This window comes from Tasmannia lanceolata, unplaced genomic scaffold, assembly GCF_043159265.1.
Source record: "Tasmannia lanceolata isolate RefF3 unplaced genomic scaffold, GAP_Taslan_0.1 ptg000006l, whole genome shotgun sequence".
Lineage (NCBI taxonomy): Eukaryota > Viridiplantae > Streptophyta > Magnoliopsida > Canellales > Winteraceae > Tasmannia > Tasmannia lanceolata.
In genome coordinates, this window is record NW_027518683.1 from 27,970,502 (window position 1) to 27,996,431 (window position 25,930).

Consider the following 25,930-nt stretch of genomic DNA (forward strand, 5'->3'; position numbering starts at 1 on the left):
AATTTTTTAATTTTTATAAATATATAATAAAATATAAAAATATATTATATTCAGCGTACCCTACCCGTATCCTCTTTTTTTTTTAAATCACGTACGCATATCGTGTCATACTCGCACCCCATACCCGTATCCGTGCTTCATAGGTAACAACAAATCCAACTAGAAACCATATAAAGGAAGATATTATTCAGTTATCTATTAGATCTGTTTTTAATGCACCCCTAAAATCCCATTTGACTTTCATTCCACAGAAAGCCAGTTTGACTCCCTATTCCACGTCCATGCCTGGACCCATCCAGCAACCAAACACTAAAGTAAAAGATTAAGGGCCTCTTTTGATACCACAAAAATAGGGGCCTTTTTGCAACTAAGGTTAGTTTGAGTTAATCTTATATGAAATTGGAATACAAGGGATTGTTTGGAAGCTATAAACTATATAGTCTAATGACAAATATAAAGCCATTGTAATCATTTTTTCAAATGACATTATGATAAATAACCTTAATTATATGCAAATAATTTTTGGACTCTATACAAAGTGTCACCGAAATAAAATGGTAACTTTCTACCATTTATTGTTCAAAAAAATAAAGACTATCTACACTTTCTTATCAATGAAAATTCATTTTTGTTTATTTTATAATTTTTTTATCTGATACAAACATACTCATATATCAACTTGAAAAATTGAATAGAAGAACAAATATTAAAAGGTGACCACAATATGCCACCGAACTCATCACTTACATTGAGCTGAGTACACTACATAGGAAACCTCAGTAATAACAAATCCAACTAGAAGAGCCATAAAGAGAAGATAATTATTTTGACCTACACACAATAAAATCAACCTCATGATCAGTTACGAGGTATACCATGTAATGCAGAAGATCGAATAAAAAGTACAAGGTTTCATTTTCACTATTTTTACAAGTTTCATTACAAGTTGCAACAAGGACGCCTTATACAAAGTATGCAGTACCTATACAATTACCAAAGGCAGGGCAATGGTGGTCGAATCCCCTTATGTATGCTTTACAGATATTACAATATCTCACACGCTTGGACAAAGGTGCATTCTACAAAAAAAAAAGAGAAGAAAGTATAAGCTAAAAAAGGAAAACAGAAAACATTAAGCCATCACTAAAAGAAATAGATCTCGGGGAACAAAGTACAACAGGTATTTTGCGAGCATAAGAACCAAGTTATTATGGACAAGTTTATTCCTTGAATGACCATGCTATCCTGAGAATCGGGATTACAATTTGAACATGATATTTAAATCTAACATAAAAACTAACAAATGAACTTACATAGTAGATATGTACAGGAGAAGCTGAGCCTACAGAGTAGAAAAAACAGACCATGCCTAAAACCCAGTCAATACGGTAGGCGAAGAATTTGAGTTTGTCACCTAGTCACATGTTCTTCATTGGTAGCGATATGTGCATTAGCAGATGTGAATTTGAGCATCGAATAAGGATAACAGTCTCAGCATTCAAATAAGGATAAAGGTCTCAACATATATTACTGTATGTCTTCTCTTGACACAACCGAAGCACCTTAATTCATCTTTTTTTGTAGAAGTCATATGACCTTTCCTTTACTTGTACCTCATGATCCTCCAACTCCACTTCTACCCCCTCTACTTCCTGATCTAGTATCTCACAGAAGTGTTGACCAATCTCCAACAATAACATTATGAAGCTGTTGTTTAGCTTTTATTCGGCCCTTCTCACATCGAACATAGTTATAATTTATAAACCATAACAAACCTCGTTAAGCAGTGGTAGAACATATCAACCAAGGACAACGACCATTGTGGCTCGTAATCAAGATTAAGTTCCAGAAAAAAATTCTAATATTCTCTTTCTTCTCAACTTGTTTTGTCAAAGCTTCAGCATTTTTCATACCACATAGAACAATTGATTCCTATTAACTAAGGTCCTCCCACATGCCGTGTAGGACAGTCCCTTTTTAGGCATCAACTAATCTCAAGTTGCAATTCATATACACAAGGAATATCTTCACATTGGTAAAAATCTGTGCAACAGCCCAAATTCGTCAACACTTAAAACAATAACCCTCGACTTCTTTGTTACTACAATAAATGAAAAAGCCACAGCATCACGATCAGATTCTCCACATCCCATCTCTCATGATAGATCGTTTTCTTGATTTATTCTTTGCCATTTATTTATCCAACTTCCTCTGACGTCAATAAACATTTTCATCAATTGTGACCATTCTATTCTAACTTGGCTGTGTCACAGCAATCCACCTAGATGGCGAAGATATGTACTCCAGTGTGGCCCAGCAAATTACTTTCGAGTGTAAAACATGTTTTTATTAGTCAAGGGAGTTGTCAAAGACCTCTTGTAACTGAAGAGATTCTAGATCCGAAATTAATCCATTTGTTGATGTGCCCTTTAATCAAAATTAATAAAAAAAGGAATAAAGATATGCAAAAAAGGGGTAAAAGACCAATAATAAGCAATGTCTTCTTGGTTGACAAAAAGACATTCCACTAAGAGCACACAAAAAATGGTAGGCTGATGGTCGTAGATGTAAGTACCAACAAAGCAGTCAAAATTCTGAAGAACCAGGAAGCTAAGATTACTCTCCTAGGACGCCTAGACACTAGTACATGCTTACGGTACCGATATTAAGCTATTAACAAGATATGTTATCAATGTTGGTATTGACCACTGTATAATAGGCTATAATTTAGATATAGCTTATTGTATCAGGTTACTGATCAAAAAAATTATTATTGTACAAGGTTCATTATTTTCTAAACCTAAATAGTTCTCATGGTATATAGGCATGTAGAATGATATATGTGTATTGATATCCTTCTCATATATTTCAACAAAAGGAATATTGTACCATTCTTGATACAATACCCATGCCAAGTCTGCATCCATGTCAGATTTTGCCGTTATATTCCCAATATTTTATGGCCAAGCATGTCCTGCAAGGATCATTAACAACTACTACAAACTATATAATAAGAAATCAGAATCGTCTAGGAAAGAGGGAATGTTGAGCAAAGAAGAGGATGCAAGAAACATTTCCCTAGTCAATTACAAATTCTAGGAAATAAAACAGTAACCTGTATATAATAAAGGATGGAACTGTCAATTTATTTAGGTCTATCTAAGTAGGAGAAATTAGAAAGGGAGGTACTTCTTCAATCATTACATTGAGCTGTTCACAAAATGCAGAATTCGTTGAAAGCTCTTCATCCTGTGCAAGTGAGTAAGTGGAGAGAAGTATTTAAATATCATAACAGATGAGAAATAAATAAATGGAAAAATGCATACAGATCAATATACAAAATTTACAACCACGAAATGAGGATTGTCTTCTGAAAATGAACATCGGTCATATCTATCCAAACAAGAATAGCCATCTGCAACCAAGCCAGGATCACTAGAAAGAATACTGCAAAAAAAAGACCATGTTTTTCAGGGTAAAACTAAATTTGGCCAAAATGCATTATCTGCCGAACACGTGCGACTGCTGAAACTATATGGTGTGCATGTACACTCACCTCATGCGGGAAGCGAAAAACAACAAATAAATGTAAATGATGAACCATCAGAAACTTCATTAACAATTTTTATAATTTTACTTTTAGAATCCAAAAGTAGTCACCCTCATAAGTAACTGGTTACATTAAGGCTGTATAAATTGTTTGCTAAAATAATTAGATCAAGGCTTGAAGATAAGACCATTTAGCCAATCGAGATAACAAAGCCGTATAAGAGTCGCATTAATCTTGCAAGCATACAAAGAAACAAGTAGATTCCATTAAAATAAATTTAGGAAGTATAATGCTCATTGTAATAGATGAACATACGAATATAAAACTATGATTAGTGGGGTTGGTAAATCCAAAATGCTATAAAAATCCAAAATGCTCATAACCCATAGCAAGAGTGAATTTTGTAATTTTGACATATCATAAACATTTCAGAACAATGATCTCACAAGTGCATGAATAATGTAAACCCAAACCTCATACCAGAAATTGTTGGACATGAATGACAAGAATCCTAAGTGAAACTTCCCACTACCTTGTAACACTGGGAATACAAAGTAAACAAACCCCCCAAGACAGCTAAATAATAAAAAAAAATGAAAGTTGACCATTTTCATCAACTTCAAATCTAGAACTATAAGAAAGACAATTAGTGGCCAAAAATTGATAAATCCTAAACAAGAAGAAGCTAACCTGTAGAGGCCAATCATAAGCAGGGCACACTCTGCATTGAACACAACATCCTCTAAAGATGGAATGCCTGCAAGACAATAAATTTTGAATAGAAGGCTGCAAAAGTTAGTATGCACTTCAATATCCTTTAAATATCTGGAAAGACAGAATAAACAATATCCTCGAAATATCTGACAAGATTCAGATGTCACATACAAGTATACACTAGAATTGCCTCACCCTGTCATCAACAATTGAGCGCTCTCAATAAAATTTACATAGGGAATGCATATGCTATCATGATTGAGATATAAATGTATATAATATAAAGATGCATAACGCATATAAACATACATACGATAGATAATGGGGAAACTTGGGTGGCCTCTGAGGTTATTAAAGCCTTATAAACGTAAACTTCCCTTTAGCTATTAAATAACCCATGACCTAAATTACTTTATAGCTATTAAATATCTTATAAATGTAAACTTCTCTAAAGCTATTGAGTACCTTATAAATGTACATTTCATTATATAGACTACATATAAATAAATAAAATTGGGGATGCCATGAGCAACACTGGAACATTTGATTCGAATGCAATTCAAATAAATGGGAAACCATGAGCAACCCGGAACATTTAATTCGAATGCAAATCAAATAAACGGGAAAAAATGGAGTGTCATAGCATGCCCCTAGGCTATTTAAAACAAAATCAAATAAATGGGAAAACATGGGGTGTCATAGCATGCCCCTAGGCTATTTAAAACCTCTCTATAAACACTTTCATTATAAAATTAGTTAATTTTAAACCATATAAATATAAATTTCTCCATAGATAGTAAATAACTTATACAAAACTTAAATTAAGGGAATCTATGGATTATTCATATAACTTTAAATTTCTCTATAGCTGGTAAATACCTTACATTAAAATTAAATTAAGGGAATCTATAGATTATTATAAACTATACTGCAATGTGATTTAAATACTAAAAAAACAAAGCGGCTCTAGGCCCCATGCATGCCATGTGTACATAATCGGATTCATTGATATGGTGGGCAAGCACAAGCCAGGCATGTTGCAGTTGGTTGCACCTAGATTGGAAAATCCTAGAATCTTGATCAATAAGGTGTCTTTGAGGGCTTGCTAAGAAAATAAAAACCATTGATTTTTGAAGGTATTAATGTTAGATATGAGGTGTCTTGCGACCAAGATCGTGTACGTCAACTCGTAGGGAGACATGTGCTATCTGGGACCCAAGGTTGGAGTATTGGATCCCGCAAAAATATTAGTTGTAAATGTTGGGAAAGTTGCCTTGTTTCCCATGGTACAGTGGGAAGGAGAAAATGGAAAGAATTTTTTTGGTTTTAGAAAAAACTAGGTATAAAAGATATGTTTTCCCTTGATGAGGCCTGGGGGGTAGGAGGCTCTTTGTGTGGCGGCTGCAAAGAGAAGACAAGAGAGAGAGAGAGAGAGAGAGAGAGAGGAAAGAGAAGAGTGCTTCTTCTTGGGTTTTTTTCTTGGGGTTTTTCCTAGGTTTGGGTGCGGTCTTACTTGAGAATAAAGGGAAGGGTTGCGGGTTTATGGGTTTCAGGTTAAATCCATGTAATCCATATATTGTTTTCTCATAGTGGAAGATCATGTTCTCGCCCGTGGATGTAGGAATCTTGGCGGAACCACGTAAAATCTCGATGTTCATCTTGTTGCTTGCTTTCGTATTTTACTTTTTCGTTTATTTGTGCACGATTTGATTGAATTTGCCCCGCTGATTTTCAGATTTTCTCAACAGTAAAAGCATATATTCTTTGCATGAATCATTTTTGTGCATAGCATGTCTCACTCTCTTGTATATCACTCTCTTGTATATCGATACATAAATACATGATTAGAAAATAGTATTTACAAAAATATAAATGGGCCTGGAATTCCACTGGAACCTTGGCATATTCATTGAATCCACATGCAATTATTTAATTTTCATGTGCATCTTGATCAAAAAACATCGGGTGGCAGCAGACACGATATTGGGGCCCACCAATCTAGACCAGATCCTAGTGGAAGACAACTCCCTTGATGCTATTTGTCGGCTCAACGGTACTATTACGCAACCTTGGCGGTTTGCGCATTGGAAGGATGAGATTAAGAACCATATTACTGGATCATCGATTTCATTTCACCATGTTAGAAGATCAACGAATAGTGAGGCAGATAGGCTTGTCAAAGATGGTGTTGATGGGGCTAGCTTGGAGATTGTTGACTTTCTTCCCCCGTTGAGGGTCTTGTTTGTACTCTTGTATATCTTGTTCTCCCTTTCTCTTTGTATTGACCATCTCGGTCGCGGGGTTTCCCCCTCACTTTTCCTTGCTTAATATATTCCATTACCATTCAAAACAATACCACAATAGATCACAACACTAACTAAATTGATATTTATGGAGCAAATAATGTGCCTGGTGAACTGAGATTAGTGCACAATCCACTATATTAGCAGAAAATCAGCATTAGATCCCAAGACTAACTAGATTTATATTTATGGAGGAATAACGTGTCTGATGAACTTCGACTAGCGCCATAAAATCCCAATTTCACTAAACGAGCTTGTCGAATCACAGAAAGATCAACTCCCCAAATAAAAAAATTAATAGATATTCGTACCTTGTCGAATCACAGAAAGATAAACTCCCCAAATAAACAAGACATTGAAGAAAACGAAAGCTGGCGCCGATGCTGAAATTCCGAGAAGTTGCCGGAAACATCTTCCAAAAACTGCAGCAGAAAGGAAAAGTAGAGCTGCAAAAACCAGCACTGAAATTTCAAAATCAGAATAGAATATGCGTTCTTTGAAGGTGGAGCTTTGAGAGAGAGAGAGAGAGAGGAACCTGAAATTGCAAGCATAGAAAGAAGAGAAGAGGAAGCGAAGAAGAAGGGAACCATGGCAAGGGAAAATTGGGAGAGGGAGACGGAAATAAAAGAGACGAGAGAGGGGAAGAGGAATGCAGGAGGAGATTTCAAATTCCTCATAAACCCTAATCCTAGCATTTCGAACACCCAAAATCAGGTATGGACAAAAACAAATGGGAAGTAGGTCGAAGGCTTTCCTCGGGTTGAACCGTTGGAAGCGCGATAGAAGGAATTGGAGTCCAAAAAACAAAAACTTGTTTGGAGATAAGTGGGGAAAAAAAAAAGTCCTAGAAGTATCCGATACAATAAAAAACCCATGTTTGGTTGACCGGACTATGGTGGGCAAAAAAAAGTCCTAGAAGTATCCCGGTAAATTAAAAAACCCATGTTTGGTTGGCCGGACTATGATGGGAAAAAAACCCTCTCCGTATCTTATTACTAAAATGCCACCGTATAGTCTATTTTCTTTTTAGATGGGTCCCACGTTACATGGTTGAATCGAACGGTCCCGATTAATTTATTTTTTCGTGGGGTTCACTGCATTTGAAGATCCAATCCAGACGTTCAATGGGAACGGCATAAATAGACTACCACGTAATCATCTTAAATAATCTTAACTGGAAGAAGCTTGATATATTGGATGGTTGGGATAAAACAAGAACACGGGATTTTCGGGGCATGGCCTATTTACATTGGGCCCCAACATATGAATCTGTTGGATTTCAGAACAAGGTGGAGGCCACTGCATTTGGAAAAAAATTACGAACTTATAGAATTTATTTTTTTGCAACATGTGAAGGGTAGACATTTTATGACAACATAAGAACGTTGTTTATTTATATCTAGAGTGACGGGAAAGAAGAAAAAAAACGGTTTTCATCATTAAGTACAATCCCAAGCATATTTACAGCCACTACACATGTCCTTAAAAAAGAAAAGTACACCACCACGCATAAGAACCATATCTAAGTAGAAGAGGAAGTTGAGACGGCAGAACTTGTTGACGCTAGTGGAAACCCTTGAACGCTGGTCTCCTCTTTCCCACGTTGTGTGCACCCACTACTACCAAGTAAATAGCCATGAAGGGCAACATCTGCCTCCTGCCTGGTCCCATATGATTGGTAACAAGCTCCACTAAACTTGTTCACCTGAAGATGGTGGTCCTGCCAATTGTCAAACACGCCAACCTGCCTTCCCTTGAAAACCACGTAGAACTTCTGTTTTGCCGTTCACCTACAAAAACGCACAATATGGTTAGAAATAAACAATAAAGCACATAGACATGCCAAAGAAAAAGGCTTCATAAATAGAACCAAATCAAAAGAATATTCAAAGACTTGAACCACAATTAATCTTCATAGGCATTTTGGTCATCTAAGTAGGCACCACCTAGGTGATCGCCAGTAAGTTATCGACCTTATAGTTATTGAGCATGAAAAGGGGCTTCACGTGCTCTATATATAGCTGAAACAGTAGCTGGTTCTCCCAACACTCCCACCTTCCCAATTGTGCTATTTGAAGATTTCAACTTACAAGTAAACAGTAAAGAAGAGAAGTCAAAGCTGTGAAGTAAAAAAAAAATTACACTTACTATATGAATTTCTAGGGACTTGATCAAATACTCATCTCATTTACACAAGTTTACACACTTGAACATGTTATTGCACAAAATATAGATGAATAGAGGTAATGTACAATTTTTCCTTTACTCTCAGCAAAGTACGAGGTAATTCAAAATCCACACCCTTTGCAGATATTATACAAAAATCCACACCTAAAGAGGAATTTTATTATAGGAAACAATTAATAAAAATGAATACATATACTATATAAGTAGTTAAAAGGCATAGAGAAGACTCACATAATCTTTGTGAAGAAGATCTCATGTTGTTTTCCTTCACATCATACTTACCAACAAGGGTACTTAGCTCTTCACATAATGGCATCCAAAAAAGGCACTGAAAATATTACTACAGAACATTATGGCTTGTGCGCCTTTGCTGCAATTTCGCAGAAAGCCATTTCACGGCTCACTCTCCATGACAGAACAACCACATCATATGAATTAAATGAATGTCACAAGTTTGCTAAAAAAGTGTCCCCATGTGATTGTTCTCTAAAATACATGCTGACATCCACAACAATGTTTTATAAAGCATGTTCATTAAACCAGGAGCCGTAGATAAAACTTAGATCAGTACAAGGAAATTTAATAACTACTGTTTTGCAAATTAACATTACAAACCTCGAGCAAACCATAGGAACCTAAACATACGCCCATAAGAACCTAAGGCAACAAATCACAGTACTTATGATAAAATCCAACCATATTCTCCAACTTCAAGCAAAGTATCCAAATAAAAGCATAGAAGCAACCACAACAACAGGACAACAAAAACACAACTGATGTCCGAAGTAGAGAAGTCACTCTACTCACTCCCTCCCAACTGACCGGCTCCGAAAGAACTTTGCGACATACATTTCTCGGAGGTCCTTCACACGGCGAACAAACAATTGCCCCTCTGCCAGGTGTGTGCTCAGATAGTCATATATGTCAGCGAGCGCTGCACAATCAAGACCATCAATTTCTTCCAGTGCCTCCATGATCTGGTCACACAGAATGTTCTCCTTCTCATTATTCTCTTTAACAACAGCGGTATTCTCTTTAATAGCAACCGCAACCTCCGATACACTGGCAGCGAAAGTGTTTATAGTTGAATTCAAATCACTAGAACCTCGCCTTTTGCGTTTACTAGGACCACCTTCCCTACTTCCCTCTCCACCCATACTCGTTTCCATTGGACTTGGTGCCTGACGAGAGGTCGACCTACCAATATTTGGCCTACTCGATGAAGTGTGTGTCATAGGGGTCGGTATCTGAGGAGCACTGAAATCCTGAGAATGTTGACCCAAACAGTCATCATGGGAGAGGAACTCTGTGAAGCTATCAACTTCGGTGGGTGGCATCTGGGGAGTGTAGAATTCCTCTACAACTGGCCGTGGCGGATCCCTGTTATTTCTCCGAAATCCCCCATCTGCGATGTCCTTCCCAAATATTTCAACCCAATCATCATACAACTCATAAGGTTTCTTGAAGAATTTAGTAGTATCGGGGTTATCCTACACAATAACGGAGACTATATAAATGAAAAAAATATATTGACTGGTGGGACAATAATTCTTTAAGTACTGTAGTTAGCCACTTCTTACCCTAACATAATTTTCACCAACGTCATTTGTAACCGTGAGCCTCTTCAACTCACAGTCCCAGCCGAACCCACTCCTGTTAACTAATCCATGCAAGATCTTAAATAATTTCTTCATTTGTTTCACATGATTCTCGATTTGTGTGAGCCTCAGTTGGAGGCCGAAAGTCTCATTCACAACCGTCGTACAGTATACATAAGCACTCTCTTTGAATCCGTTGCGGCATGTCTGCCCCTCTGCACATTGATGGCGAAATGCTGCAAGTAATACCTTATCCATCTCTGTAGACCATTTCACATTCTTACCTTTCTCGATCTCAGCTTCGTCATCCATAACCTGAAAAGATATCAGTTGGGAAAAATGCAAGAAAAAATATATTATCAATGCTTTCAGAATGTTCTCATAACCATGCTTTCAGAATTGTAGCGGCTCGTCTTGTCCTTCTATATTTCAACAATTGATTGACCAACCCATGCAATCCAACAGGAATACAGATTAGGCGAGCAGGCATGAGTTTGTGCAATTCTCAAAACATCAATTACCTAATACCATCCCGCACAAACAAGTAAACCAGTTTAGTGCAACTCTATTTTTTGAAATCATGACCACATAAACCCTTATAGCAGACTATGGCCATAACTAATCATGTCATTCAACAAAGAAAAACAATTGAATTCAAACAATCTCCAGGACATAACTAAGCAAAGCAATAATGTATGAGCGTCTTATGACAACAAAACTTGAACCAATAGTCATCACATAACCATGAAACAGGTGCTGAATATCTTAAATTTAGGTGACAAAAGGACTGAAGCAATGCAACTCCTCTATCATACACTGCAAAAATAGTATAGGCTATTATCAGAACACAAACCATGTCAAAACACAAAAAGAGATAATGGCAAAGGCATTATTTTTCTTTGTGAATGAGAAACCTCAGTTTACTCTACACTAATCATCTTAGCCACCATTGTCATTTAGATACTATCCCACACATAATGCAAAGCATTACTAGAATCATAAAAAAAATGCTTAACTCTATTGATACTACAAGTTGCGGTAAGGCTAAGACATAAAGATAACATTAACCAACTAAGAGATGAAATGAAAACAGCCACAACTATATGAAAAATGGAAAATTTAGAGGGTTACAGATCTCCAAGCCTAAAAAAAATGAAATGAGGTGAGGACAGGAATGGGAACTGGTTTTCAATAATGAAGAAGAATGGGGCTTAGCGTTTCAGGTTGCAAAAATGACTGGACATTTAAAAGGCGGTTTGAGAAGATAGTCCCCATCATTACCACCAAAGAAAATAATCAGTATGCCCAAAAAGAAAAGTCCCCATCATTACCACCAAGTCCTCACATAGTGTGCAAATTAGTAGAGAAGATACACTATCAGTAGACCTCTTGGTGATAAGGCATGTCCCAAGGCTCCTCAAGGAACTATGAAGGTATGTTAGGCTTTGATTAAGCCACCATCTTGACACTCTCCCTGGGTGATAATACCCCTCTTCCTCTGGTGCCATATAAAAACTGAAAGAATCGCTCCTGATCTTACAGCACCTGAAAAGTGCAGGGTTGTCCTCAACCCTCAAATCTCTCCTAAACCAAACTATGCTCAACCCACCACTAGACATGTATCTACGCAACCAACCCAAAATTCAAAAAGCATCCAACCTCATGTATCCCTCAACACCCTTTTCCCAACCAACCCAAAACTCAAAAAAAAAAAAAAAAATTACAATCTCATCAACAGCCTCTTCCCAACCAACCCAAAACTAAAAAACATACAATCTCATCTGTCTCTCAACACCCTCTTCACAACCAGCCCAAAACTTAAAAAACTTACAGTCTCATCTATATCCCTCAACACACTCTTTCTTCCATACAAGACACATAAACTCTTTTTGCTAGAATACAATAGGAAAGTAAGAAGAGACACCAATAATTGAGGAATGAAGAGATTAAGGTGTAAAGCAAAAATGTGTCTATGAAGATGGGTTTTTGCTATAATGGCAAGTTTCTCCGTTTTTTTAGGAGATTGGTTCAAGGCCTTAGGCAAAAAAGGCAGTTTGAGAAGATGGGTTTTCGCTATTATTCTCCTTTCTTTTAGGAGAATTGGTCCAAGCCCTTTAAGGCAAAAAAGGCAATCTCGGAACATAGGTTTTGCAAAAGTCTCACTAACTTATAACTCCACAATGATAACAAGGACCTTGCTTTCCCATCCAAAAAGTGACAGAAGTTACATAGAAGGGTCTTAAAATGAAGCACTAGTGACATACAATCCAAAATTAGTATACCTTATAAGTGGCATACAAAAATATGTGCCATACAATCCAAGCTAAAGCACCATACATGAAGCATACAAATTTTGCAAACAAGAACCATATCAAGCAGAGGGTCTATAATCTCTCCACATAGCTGAACATATTTCAGTCCTAATTCTATCTCCTTCAATCCCATCCTGAGCTCTACTTAGCCATGGCTCCCTACGCAGTTCTTCCTCATCTAATTCCTCCTCATCTTCTGCTCTTCCACCTTGCCTACTTGTGGAGGCTAATTCACTATTGGCAACAGCAGCTAATTCACGATCGACAGCACCAACAAGCCCATCCCGAGGCATTACGCCTCTAATGAAGTTGTGAATACAACAACAGGCTATGACTAAATCAACTTGTTTGGGGAAGGGGTACATTGGTTCGCCGTAGAGGACGGCGAAACGCTTCTTAAGCACACCAAATGCACGTTCAATTACATTTCGAGCTGAAGAATGCCTATGATTGAATAGTTCCTCAGCCGTCCATGGCATGTTACTTCGAAATTCATTCAGATGATACCTCATCTTACAGAACGGGGTGATGAAATGACTCAGCAAGGGAAATCCGCCATCCACAAGATAATACTTCCCAGGGTGGCAGATAATTCCCCTCTCGTTAGCAAGCGTTTCCCCCAATATTCTAGAGTCAGACTCAGATCCTTCCCAACCAGCTTCGACGAATGTGAATTTTAAGTCAAAATCACATGCAGCTAGTACATTCTGGCTAGTCCACCCCCTACGACATAAAAATCGGCCTCGTGTATCAAATGGCACTTTAGCCTGAATATGTGTCCCATCGACCGCCCCAATGCAATTCTATCATATAGGAAGGAAAATTTTTACTGACATAGTCTACAAGAAAGGAATAATTATAAGGCTACAAAGTCAATACCTTGAAGTAACGATACAATCTTCGATTCGCTCTAATCTGCGGCGGTGTATCGGTGATGGAGGTTTTATGACTAAGTCTGACATACTCATAATTGCGTCAAGAACCTTACTGAAATATCGACTTACAGTTTCCCCTGATCTTCTAAAATATGCTTTCATACAGCGGTTCCTCAGGTCATGTGAGATGATGTGTAAGAAAATAGCCAACTGCTCTTCCACTGAGCAGTGGAGCGTATCAGTTAGCAACCTGGTACCCCTTAATATATGGACAAATCTTGTGAAACATTCCACATTCATTCGAAGGAGATCATGGCAGCGCTCGTCACTTCGCAGAGCATAGGGGAGAAATGTGCGTTGGGTGAGATAGGTGTTCTCATAAGGAGAACATTCGAAGAACGCTTGTTCTTCTTCCATCACTGCCGCCAAGGCTACAGCGGTACCGGCTGCAACCAAAGCGCACCCCTGTATCGCGAAATCCATTCCACCATCATCTCCATTACCATTATCTTCGGTTGGTAGTAAGCTCATTGTAAATGAATAAGTATACTCAAGAAATGAGAAATGAATGTATCTATTCCTGAAAGAAGGATGTAAGTATGGGTAAGTATTATGACTGGAAGATTCACTCCACAAGGATATAATTACAATCTTGAATATTCAAAACTCAAATGTCTCTCACTAACCCCATCAAGTGATTTTTAACTGCCAACATGGGTTACTTAACAATATTAAGTACTGATTTTTTCTCCAATGGGAAAAGTTGATTTAAGTCTTGAATGAAGCCATTGAGGGTTAGTGATTACTGACCGTGTCATGTATATATCCAATAATTAGAGACTAAATTTTTTATTCATTTTGAACACTGGTCACCCAAATAATCCTATTTTGTTCTCGGAGAAAAAATTATATGCATACCATCCTGTCCATAGAAGGAAATTGTCTCTTCCATCGTGAAATTCATGCATTCTTAAAACAGGACATATAGAAACAATCATTAAGCATTGGTTAACCATGCATCTGTTGCCCTTAATTAGAATCTAATAAGATTGAGAAGAGATAATGACAGATTCAAGCAGAAAATGACATCGGATTCTACCAATTGACAGATTCAAGCAGATAATGACAGATTCAAGCAGATAATGAGACGAGAAAATGACATGGGGTTCTACCAATTGAGAAGAAAAAATGACAGATTCAAGCAGAAAATGCTTGAATCTGTCATCGGGTTCTACCAATTGAGGAGATAATCATCTTATTATCCAACAACAATATTTTTCCAGTAGGATTTGTAAGCAGAAAATGACAGATTCAAGCAAGGGTTCTACATGTTGAAGATTTGCTAGAACTCGCTTTCCTTTTCGGTGGGTCGATTTTGTCGAATATAATGAGCTAGAAGATGTGCTCTCCTCCTCAGATGCAGGAGTAGCTATCTTCCCTTTCCCTTCCATACACCATAACCCTTCCTTCATCAACTCTTTCTTCTTATAGAACCCTAGGACGAACTACCACCACGAATTTCTTGATCTGACCTTTTTTTGCAGGATTTTTTCTAGATTTTGTTCTCTGCTCTGGTTCTCTTTCATTACAGCTTTCTTCTTTTTTGAGGCTAGGGTTTTGACTGGGAAAGAGAGGAGGTTGTGGAAGGGACAGGTTAATCAATTTTCACCTTACGAGAGGGTAGGATTTGATTTTCGTGTGGAGAAAAAGCTAAAACCATGGAGGGGACAGGTTATTCGAGAGAGACGAGTGGGTAGGGTTTTTCGGCCTTTTTTTCTCATTTCGATCCTATTGTCGATTGGGTTTTTTGTTTGTGGGATAAACTCGACAGTTGTATGCGTGCAAATTTTGGTCCTTGGGATTAATTTTGGTCCCACTAAAAACCCACCAACCAAACGTGGGTTTCTTGCGGAAACTCCACACATGTCCCATGAAAAAAAAAACCCGGCAACCAAACAGAGCAGGGAAATGATTTTTCCCACCCCCGACTGATAAAATCCCCCTTTAACATTATCCGTTAACTTTCAATGGTAAGACAAAAACGTTAAAGGGGGTGAATTTATCCTCAAGTAGTGAACCATTCTCACGAAAAACTTTAAAGGGGGGATTTTATCCGTGTGGGGGGGGGGGGGGGGAATATCACTCCCCAACTACTAATTACGCTTTAACCTTTTTCTTTCAAAAACTTATCCGTGGCAATAAAATTGAGGAATGATAGATGCAAGCCCTCTCTATGCAGGGGCTAAAAAAGGCACTTGAATAGATCTACATCATTAAGTGCAACTGAATTCAGTTTCTCAACGACTTTAAAAATGACGTGGATCTATTCAAGGGCCCTTCTCCAACCCTTGCATAAAGAGGGCCCTTGCATCTATCATTCCAGGAATTCTCCCTCAAATCTCTATACATCTTTGTACTACCCGGGTGAATTGAATAGCCCGAGCTATGAGTTTTTCCCAAAATTTCACATTTTAGATCTGCATTGTCGGGTACACACAATCGACTCCCAAACCTTAGAATTCTATCCTCGTGAATTATAAAGTCTTGTTGCTTCCACTGTCAACACCTACTCTAATTTTCTACAACTGTTGATTGCACTATGGGGTGCCTTTATACTCTCTATCAAGGTAGGTTGAAGCCTTAGGTTCGCTATCTGAGCTACTAATACATGCTTTACCACCAAGACGTCCAGTTTTCTTAAATCTTTCAGATTAGGCTTTTTGTCTGCGATTATTTACCAGTACCCCCTGCTGTGGATATCAGAATCATGGCTGATGAGTATCCTTTGTCAGCCATACACAAAGCATCAAGGTTCACGACACTCCCTAATATCTCGCCAACTCTTCTGAAATTTTCTTCGCACCACGCCTATGGTGGGACACCGGTAATATGCCACCAGTTCTCCATACATGCTGTCATGCCCCCAACCCAGAAGCGTGGAAGCAAAGGCGCAAACAGTGACCAGGCGCCTATGGTTGACCCAGAAAAACTCAAGGTCGATTTCAATTTACAGTGACTAACACAAGGAGTTAATTAAAACCCACAGTTAATAAAAATTAAAATTTCATCAGGTACTCCACTAGTTCCATTCCTTAATAATTGAATAATCCCAAAACGACGACGTAATTAATTCTTTCATATACATATAGTTCAGTATGAAATGAAATAAATAAAGGTTCTTCTAACTCATAAAATAACTAAATCATTTATTAGAATCTCTATCTTCGTACTAGTTTTCTACATTCACCAGTCTCTCGCAAGCGACCCTAAGCATCCTGATCATCTGAATAATTAATGTGAGGAGTGAGATCATGCTTAGCAAGAGATTATATCCCTTACTTGGTCGAGACAAGTATGCCACAGTAAAAATATTAAACAGAAATCTCTGAGTAAATCATTTCACAATTTTAGAAGAAATATGCAATCTCTTAGAAATCTACAAACCAAATAGTTCAATCACTTGGGAAACTATGCACATTTGATAACCAACATAAGCAGTTAAAATATTGTGTTCAAGTTAAGAAAGCAAGTTAACCATTGAAATATCAATCATATATAGGTTAAACACTTCTATCTACATTTTGAAAAGAACTTGAAATCTACAATCATTGGAACTACGATTACACTAAGTCACCACTTTTGGGCGATCACAATTCAATTTCACTTTAGAGTCACTACATATGGTCCCTAAAACATGATCATGTGTCAGTGTGGACCCCGATCCGAAGATGTAGTGAGGTGAGGGAACTAGTCCCTACACCATCCTCTGGATCATCCACACATGAATGAGAGCTCTGCCAAGGAACTCTCGACACGGATGCCACCCTCATAGCATAGCACGAGTGGCGATATGAAAATAAAGAGATATGTCTTGATCCGGAACCGAGGTTCGAAACCGAGACATATCTAAAATAAACTCAGAGTCGCCATCCATGGATATGCCATGGAACCCTAAAATCAAATCCTCTGTGCAATGGATAACCAGAAATATATATGGGTTCGTGCCTGATTACGAATGGGGAAGGTCTGAAGAGTACCCCCAATTCGTCCGAGTGCAAGCACTTGGTCTCTTATGCCATTTTCATTAACTCCAAAGAAGTTGGGTAAAAAATCATGTGAAATGAGAACAATCCTCAGGAATCGTCTACCTAAGCATGCATTTCCTGAGGATAAAGAAATAAGCAGACATAAAATGAAATGAAAGATGTGTCACCTAAGTAAAGCTAGGTTATGAGTGACATGCCTAATGGGTGTCTAAGTTCTGGTGGGCACGCACATGCAAGCTATAGCTAAAGGTATAGTATCAGTACAAGAGAGTAAGAAAACACATCAAAACATGAAACATAAATCAATGCTATATATGACTGAAACAGACAAATCCTAAAACTCTAATGCAGGACTGGACTCGGACCAGAATGGCCATCCATCCTAGCTGCGCTCCGTATCCCGGCCTCGGGAAGAATCGGAGTCCACGTAGTTCGATGCCCTATTCTAAACTACGATGCCTAACCATCTAGAACCGCTATCCTAGACTCGATCCGCTAGACTCGACCGATTTTAAAAGTTTTTGTACTATTATTTAAATTCCAGTGAATGGTGGATTTTAGGACACCCTATATGCCCTAACTAATGCAAGTTGATTAGCCTTAAGCTAATGCAGGTGGGTCCTACAACCTATGTGTAACTAGGCTGTGCAACCTAATGAAAATCACGGGCTGACTATACGCCTAGTCTAGCCATCGGTTTGACTAAATGTCTAACCGATCGACTCGAGGCCTCCTAACTCTAGGGACACTCACACGACAGGACACACCATATCAATACAAATCAAGACAAACTCCTAACTCTAGAACACAACCTAAATAGCTAGGACACACTCCTAACTCTAGAGGAAGATCTTTTTGAAAAGGGTTTGAATATTTTTGCAATTTTTTGAAAGATTCAAATTGTTTATTTTTAAAGGTTTGGCTGGACTTGGGATGTGGATCCCAAGCTGCACTACGTACCTCGTGGAAGAGGATCAAGCCAACGTAGTTCGAAACGAACTCCCTTAATTGCTAATTCTAAAACACTCAACACTTTAGGCTTTTTAAGGTTTTTCAGATGTTTTTCATATTTTTAAAGTTTTCAAAAGTTTTTGAAGTAAAGAGTTTTCACCCTTTTGGCCAAAGACCTAAGGAAAAATACAAAGCAAAACCCTAGGGCCAAACCCTAGGGCAAATAGGGAAAACCCCTAAACAAGGCAAACTAAACTATCGATGACAACAAAATGATCTACGATCTCAAAAGGCAAAGCTATAATGAGACTGGGCTAGTCTCCAAAGAAGAAGAAATGACAACAAAATTAAGGAGGAACTCCTTACTAACAGCACCAAAGAAGACAAATAAGCCACAGACTCTCTAATACTACAACTTAAAGGAGGAATGAGTCAAAGACTCCCAAATAATACCAACGGAAGAACCAACGAGTCAAAGACTCCCTAGTAATACCACAAAAGAGCGAATGAGTCAAAGACTCTCTAATAATACCAACTAAGAAAACGAAGTGAGTCAAAGACTCTCTAAAAGAAATGGAAACATGAGTCAAAGACTCCAATAACCCACTAAAGGATAGATGAGTCAAAGACTCTCTCAAAGAGAAGGAAACACGAGTCAAAGACTCCACTAACACCAACTAAAGGATAGATGAGTCAAAGACTCTCTAAAAGAAAAGGAAACACGAGTCAAAGACTCCACTAACACCAACTAAAGGATAAATGAGTCAAAGACTCTCTAAAAGAAAAGGAAACACGAGTCAAAGACTCCACTAACACCAACTAAAGGATAAATGAGTCAGAGACTCCCTAAAAGAAAAGGAACATGAGTCAAAGACTCCACTATCACCAACTAAAAGATAAATGAGTCAAAGACTCTCTAGAAAAACCAATAAGAGAAAGATTGAGTCAAAAACTCTTTAATAACACCATCTGAAAGACAAATGAGTCAAAGACTCTCCTATAACACCACCGAAAAGGCAAATGAGTCAAAGACTCTCCTATAACACCACCTAAAAGGCGAATGAGTCAAAGACTCTCTAATAACACCATCTAAAGGATGAATGAGTCAAAGACTCTCTAACGGGGCTGACTCCTATGCGAATGGACTATCGAATAAGGAGAAGCTCACAAGTAAAAAGGAATAAGAGACCTTGTGCATATTTGGCAAAGGTAAAACACCCAGCCGGGCCGGACAGCTACCTAGCCCTAGGGTGCAACAAATGTGCAACCCAATACCCATAAGGGTAGGGGTATGAAGCCAAGCCGAGTAGGGTGTTCTCCCAAGAACCAAACGACGCACAAAGAGGAGAACTAGCGAGAGAATGAGACCGGGCGGGTGTCCCAAACACACACAAAGATGGGCTCCAAGTAACCTTATCATTGCCCTTGCAAGGGGTAAGCAAGGCTAAGACAACTAATTGACCAAATTGGTCTCTAATTAACAGAGGCACAAATTGAGGTGCAACCTCAGAGAGGATTCTACAAATGAGGCCAAGCAGGCCTTCTAAAGGCTAATTACTTACAAAGCCAAGACAGATGACTCCCTAATAACATCAATAAAGATCAAATGAGTCAAAGACTCCCCTGACAACATCACCACACAAATGAATGATTCAAAGACTCTCTAAATGAGGCAAGGCATGCCTCCTATGGGTACACCATTTATCAAAATCAAAGCAACCTCCCTGAGGTTAAGCTAAAAAAAACGCTTGCCTCCAAAGGAGGATTTCCTAATGAGACAGAATATGTCTCCTAGTACAGGTTCTAGTATCTAAAGAAGTCTAGAAGACTGCGCTAGTCCACTAAGAGAGCAGAAAAGAGCTACTAGGCAATCTCAAATTCTCGTTCAATTCTTATATAAACAAATCAAGTACTAAGCAAAGAAAGACTTATAACTAAAGAGTACACAACCTGTAATAATAGCAATCATAGCATGATAAACAAGATTGATTAGTCCAGACCAGCCGCTAGGTAGCCTAATGAAGTAAAAACAATATCAAACACTTCAAAGCCAACCACAAACCCCAATACGGGGACTCCAATGAAATCAGATGATGCCAAAGTAATCATCTGATATCATATACACATGATAATATTTCTATATCCCGCTTTGAAATTAGACAGTAGTCATGTCGATAACATCGAATAGAGTAGTCATCTGATCTCCTTCTTCCCTAAAACAATTTATTTAAGTAAAAAAAATAAGTATGATAAGCTTTCAAGATAGTCTCACCTGAACAGTCCATTCATCTTCAGAACCTAACTCAAAACTTAACATAAAAGAAGAATATTAAATTTTCAACAAATTATACAAAATGCATGCAATGATATTTCTGATTTTTATAAATTTTGGTGCATAACAAGGGGCATCAACTCGTGCAGATTCAAGTGCAAAAAACGGTGAGCCACAAAACACAAAGACGGGCTCCAAGTAACCTTATCATTGCCCAGAGAAGGGTTCTTTAAAAAAAAAAAATGGTTAAAAGAAATCCAAAAGGTTGGGTAGGCCTACTAAACAAAAGAGGGGAGCGCTACTTGGATTGAGCGAGTCCCCTAAAGATGGGCTTGGGCTATCACCTTCATCGCCCACCAACTTAACTCTGTCCTTCGATTCCTAAGCTAATTTCCAAATGCATAATATACTAACCTTAAAAGAATGCTAACATCACCAAAGTACACATTTCTTGATAAACAGGGAGAATGAAAAAATGTAAACAAGCTCATTATTACTATGCCACCATCACAACATAGATGTATTAGTCGGCAAAAATTATCAGCAGATTTAAGGAGCAACCTGAAAAACAATGCAAGTAGATAGTACTATGATATATGTGAATATTAACAAACTAAGCTATCTCACTTGATTTCAGTAATATAATTCCAAAGTCAGGTAAAAGAAACACATTTCATTATCAGTTGCCTTCATGAAACCAAACAAATTCAATGCAAATTCAATGAAATGCACTCATTGTATTCTATAAAAACCCTGTCTTATGTGAGCAAGTATATGTAAATGGCGAGGAATATTCAACATCAACAACAATTAGAAAGGAATACTATTGTTCTCATATCATCAATTTTGTCACAGTTGTACTAGAGGCTTATAGAAATAGAATGATGATTTTAAACTGAGAATGACATTACAGGTAGAAAAATGATACAGCAACAAGGGAACTTAAACTTCACTCAAGCTTTTAATCAAACATGATAGCAATTAGAGGGAAAAAACAACATCAAGCTTCTAAATCTCCACCACAACAAGCATCTAATTAAAACATATCAATTCCCATCTCCATTTAGAATGGGTGAGGGAAAATTCCAATATCAAACCAAAATTCTCCAGTCCCTCATTCTTTCAACATGAACATAGTTAATCTCCGCTTTCTCCATGACCTTATCATAACACGCCACCCGGACACAGGCACATAACTGATTTCCCAAGGACTACACAATTTACATTGGCTGAAATGCCAAAGAATGAGCATGATCATAGGGTAGTCATAATTCATGACACAGACAATTTCTAAAGGATACAGGCGTCAATATATGATCATAATTCATTACTTCTCTGGGCATGCCATATAAGGTTCAAATCATATAAGATAAACTCTATCCTGATGCTCATCCAAATGTTTAATATGAAAGATACCAATGAAATTAGAACTGAGGACAGGATTTTGCTTCTTAATCATGAGATATAATAATCAAAGCTTCAGACAATCCAATTATCTTCTCCTAATCAAAGCTCTATGGACTAATGAACAAATTTCATTCAAATATCAATCTTATGAGCCTCAAAACTTGCACAGGGAGTCCACACACAAAGAAATAATAATAAAAACAAGAACATATTCCTAACCACTGATAATAAATATAAAAATCAAAACAATAAAGAAATATGGAATTATGATGAAGAGTACCTTCTTCAAATTAGGCTGCAATTTGATGTAAATCAACGATTCACCAGATCTGATCGGAGAATAAGAAGAACTGAGAATTAGAGTTCCAGACAAGGGTTTCTAGTTTAGATCTACTCTCTCTCTCTGCTCTTTCATTTTTTTTTTTTTTTTTAGATCTGAGATCTCAGATCTCTCTCACTCTTCTTTATAAACTTCAGAAATTTCTCCAATACCTTAGATCTAAGAGATTTTTCGAATAATTCGTAATAGATCTAAGATATAGAAATAGTGATAGAGAAGGAACGGTTTAGGGTTAGAAATTGCCGAGGTAATGACGGAGAAGAGGGTATCGGTGATGCGATATGATCGGAGAAGCTTAGAAGGAAAGAAAATAGGGTAATCAAAACGAAAATTCCGGCTAAGACTTGGCCGGAATCCAGTGAAATTCCAATCGGAGAAGAGGAATCCGAGCTTAAGATTTGGGATTTCCCCTTTTCTCAGATCTCTCTCTCTCTATCTCCCTCTCTATCTCCGACTCTCTCTCTGCTTCGGATCGGAAGTTGAATCTCCGACTAATGATCGGAGGAACGATCACCGGAGGAAGAAAAGAAAACCCAAATCTCTTCTCTCGCTCGCTCTTTTCTCTGGTTTTTTTTTTTTTTTGAACGAGAATGAACAGTCCCACTTCTCATTTTTGATTTTTTTTTATATTAAAAACAAGGGTGTTGATATCTGCACCCTCTCTTGATGGGCGCACAAACTTTGATGGGCGCACGAATCGAGCGCGACCCGGACGGGATTATGTACCCCCCTTCTTCATATAAATGATATATTTAACTCCCTTTTTTCTCACGGACAACCCCCTTTCAGATGATTCACTCCCCTTTTGGTCTGCACTGCGTTTCTTGCACCGCTCGTCCTATTTGACAAATTTGCTCGGAATTTAATGAGATTTAGCGGGGGTCTTGGTGAAACCTCAATCTAGCTTGCGATGCAATTTGGGATCCTAGCTTGGTGATTGGACGAGGCTTCGCACAAACAACGCAAACTTGGGTCCGGTCAAAATGGGGTGTCTACAGTCAGTAATTAACCCCCACTAAAAGGGTAGTCTAACTGAGAATCCATAAAACAAAACATTGAAATAAAAGTTATTCGATGTAATATACACTTTTAGAAATCAAATAACAGTACGAGTAATCCCAATCCACATATTTTTACAATATTGCATGCTTGTCTCTTATCATTTAAAACATGGGTATACTGCAATCTCAATATATTTTTTATTTGGAAACATTTTTCAATTATCAAAAAGACATAGATTTTAAAAGAAACAATCATTTTGAGACCAATTTACAATTGTCAAACAATTCATTTAAATAATAGTTCTTCGAGTAGTTTAGGAAAAACAATTAAGTAAGAGGTATAACCGCTTACCTTCTTCGATGCCTTAACAAAGTCCAAATAGTTCTTTTAAGAAAGTCCTCTTTCATATCCCTCGATGATCGGAATCGAATACCCTATCAAATAATGTTATCATAATTAAATTACACTTAAAAGGGTTAATTCTGGGTACAAGAGAATGTTCGCAATATTAAATTGGATTAAAATATCTTTGGATAGCAGCCCTGGATCGGTCGACTAACTCCCCCCATTGGTCAATCGACCGGGTGATTTTAGGTTCAAATTCTAAATCCAAGCCCATTATAACATAACACCACTTTACCAAAAAAATTATTGCCATGACCGTAATTTTCATTAAAGTTCACGCTCTTAGGTATGTAAAATTACTATGTAGGACTTAATATTTATAGAGTTCGTGATTCTGAGTACAAGAGAATGTTCGCAGTATTAAATTGGATTAAAATATCTTTGGATAGCAGCCCTTGCTCGGTTGACTAACTCTCCCCATTGGTCAATCGGCCGGGCGATTCTAGGTCCAAATTCTAAATCCAAGCCCATTACAACATAACACCACTTTACTAAAAAAATATCGCCATGACGGTAATTTTCGTTAAAGCTCACGTCGTAGGTATGTAAAATTACTGTGTAGGACTTAATATTCATAGAGCTAGAGTGTAGGTAAAACATAATAGCGATGTGTCACTGTCTAGAAGGGAATACACTATTCAACAAAGGTAATGTGTAAAAATAATTCTCACAAAGTGACTAGGTAGAAAGTAAATTTCACAAAATCTACTTGTAAAAAGTAATTTTCATAAAGGCTATCATATAAATAATACCCACAAAGTTTCCCATGTAAAGGTAATTTTTTTCATAAAGCTTATGATATAAAAAGTAATACTCATGAAGATTCTCCGTAAAAGCAACTTCACAAAAGTTCTTCGAAATTACGGCTGCCTGTAGACACCCAATTTTGACCGAACCCTAAACCATTATTTTGAATAAAAATCCTTTCAAATTAGTGAATTAGGGTCCCAAATTACACCCAAGGGTAGGTTAGGATCCTACTTAGCTTCTTGTAGAATTTTGTGCAATTCGGGCAAAAGTTGCCAAATAGGACAAGCCAAGTCTGTACAAAAAATGTAGCTTTGATGCAAGAGGGGAGTGAATTATCCAGGAGGGGATAGCCGGAGGAGGAAAATAGAAGGTTCATTAGTGCTTCCAATTATTTAAAGAGAGGAGTGACTTATCCAAAGAGAGTTGTCTTAGGTTGAAAGGTGGAGATTGTAGCATTGGTTATTGTCATAGGGAAAGCGGAGTGAATCAACCAATAGAGGGCTGCCAAAGAAAAAAAAGAAGAAAATATATCACCTGAAATTCTACTTGAGCCACCCCTATAATGTGAAAATGTATAAATGAATACTTTTGAGGTTAAAACCCTAGATCCATTGTTCCCCTAACCTTGAAACCCTAATTGGAGCTTCTAAATTTTAGATCCATCATATGAAACCTAGAAATACCTACGGAGTTGTTGGATCGAGTCACATAGGAAGTCGAATTTTTGAGGATTGACAAGGATAAAGCACTCCCAGGTGTAGACACCCCATTTTGACCGTGCCCTAAATCTTTCTTGTTTGAGCAAAACCCAACCAAATCAATCAATTAGGGTCTCAAATTCTACCCTAGCTAGCTTAGGGTCCCAGCTAAGTCCTTGCAAATTTTCATTGAAATCGGAGCAGATTTGCCAAATAAGACGAAGCAAGAGAGGGGCGCAATGTAAGCATATAAGGGGGGGGGGGTGATTTATCCTGATTGGTGCAGAGCATGGATTGAATAAGACAAGATTTCTCCGCACGATCATCAGAAGTTCGCACAACCGTGCGCTTATAAAGAGTGGTAGTGCCAATATCATCACCAAAATCTGCTATAAATACCAAGCTAACCTCCTTCGTAAAAAGAAAAAAAAAAGAAAAAATTCGCAGAGAGAAAGAGAGAACTAGGGTTTCATCTCCTCCTTTTTCTTCTCCGGCGAGGCTCCGATCCTCTTCTCCGGTA

General features: G+C 37.7%; 1 protein-coding gene across 3 annotated transcripts in view; it reads right to left on the bottom strand.

Annotated features, from left to right (window-relative positions):
• LOC143880197 (palmitoyltransferase AKR1-like) overlaps positions 1–7,372 on the bottom strand; it is a 75,074-nt gene extending 67,702 nt beyond the window's left edge. For all 3 annotated transcript variants that reach the window (XM_077383007.1, XM_077383009.1, XM_077383008.1), the window contains exons 1-7: positions 7,103–7,372; positions 6,879–7,028; positions 4,241–4,307; positions 3,351–3,447; positions 3,190–3,249; positions 983–1,079; positions 748–831 (exon numbers count right to left, since the gene is read on the bottom strand). In XM_077383007.1, the coding sequence (XP_077239122.1) occupies positions 748–831; positions 983–1,079; positions 3,190–3,249; positions 3,351–3,447; positions 4,241–4,307; positions 6,879–7,028; positions 7,103–7,262 (715 nt within the window). In that variant the 5' untranslated portion in view covers positions 7,263–7,372. The remainder of the gene's footprint in view (positions 1–747; positions 832–982; positions 1,080–3,189; positions 3,250–3,350; positions 3,448–4,240; positions 4,308–6,878; positions 7,029–7,102) is intronic.
• Positions 7,373–25,930: the final 18,558 nt, after the last annotated feature.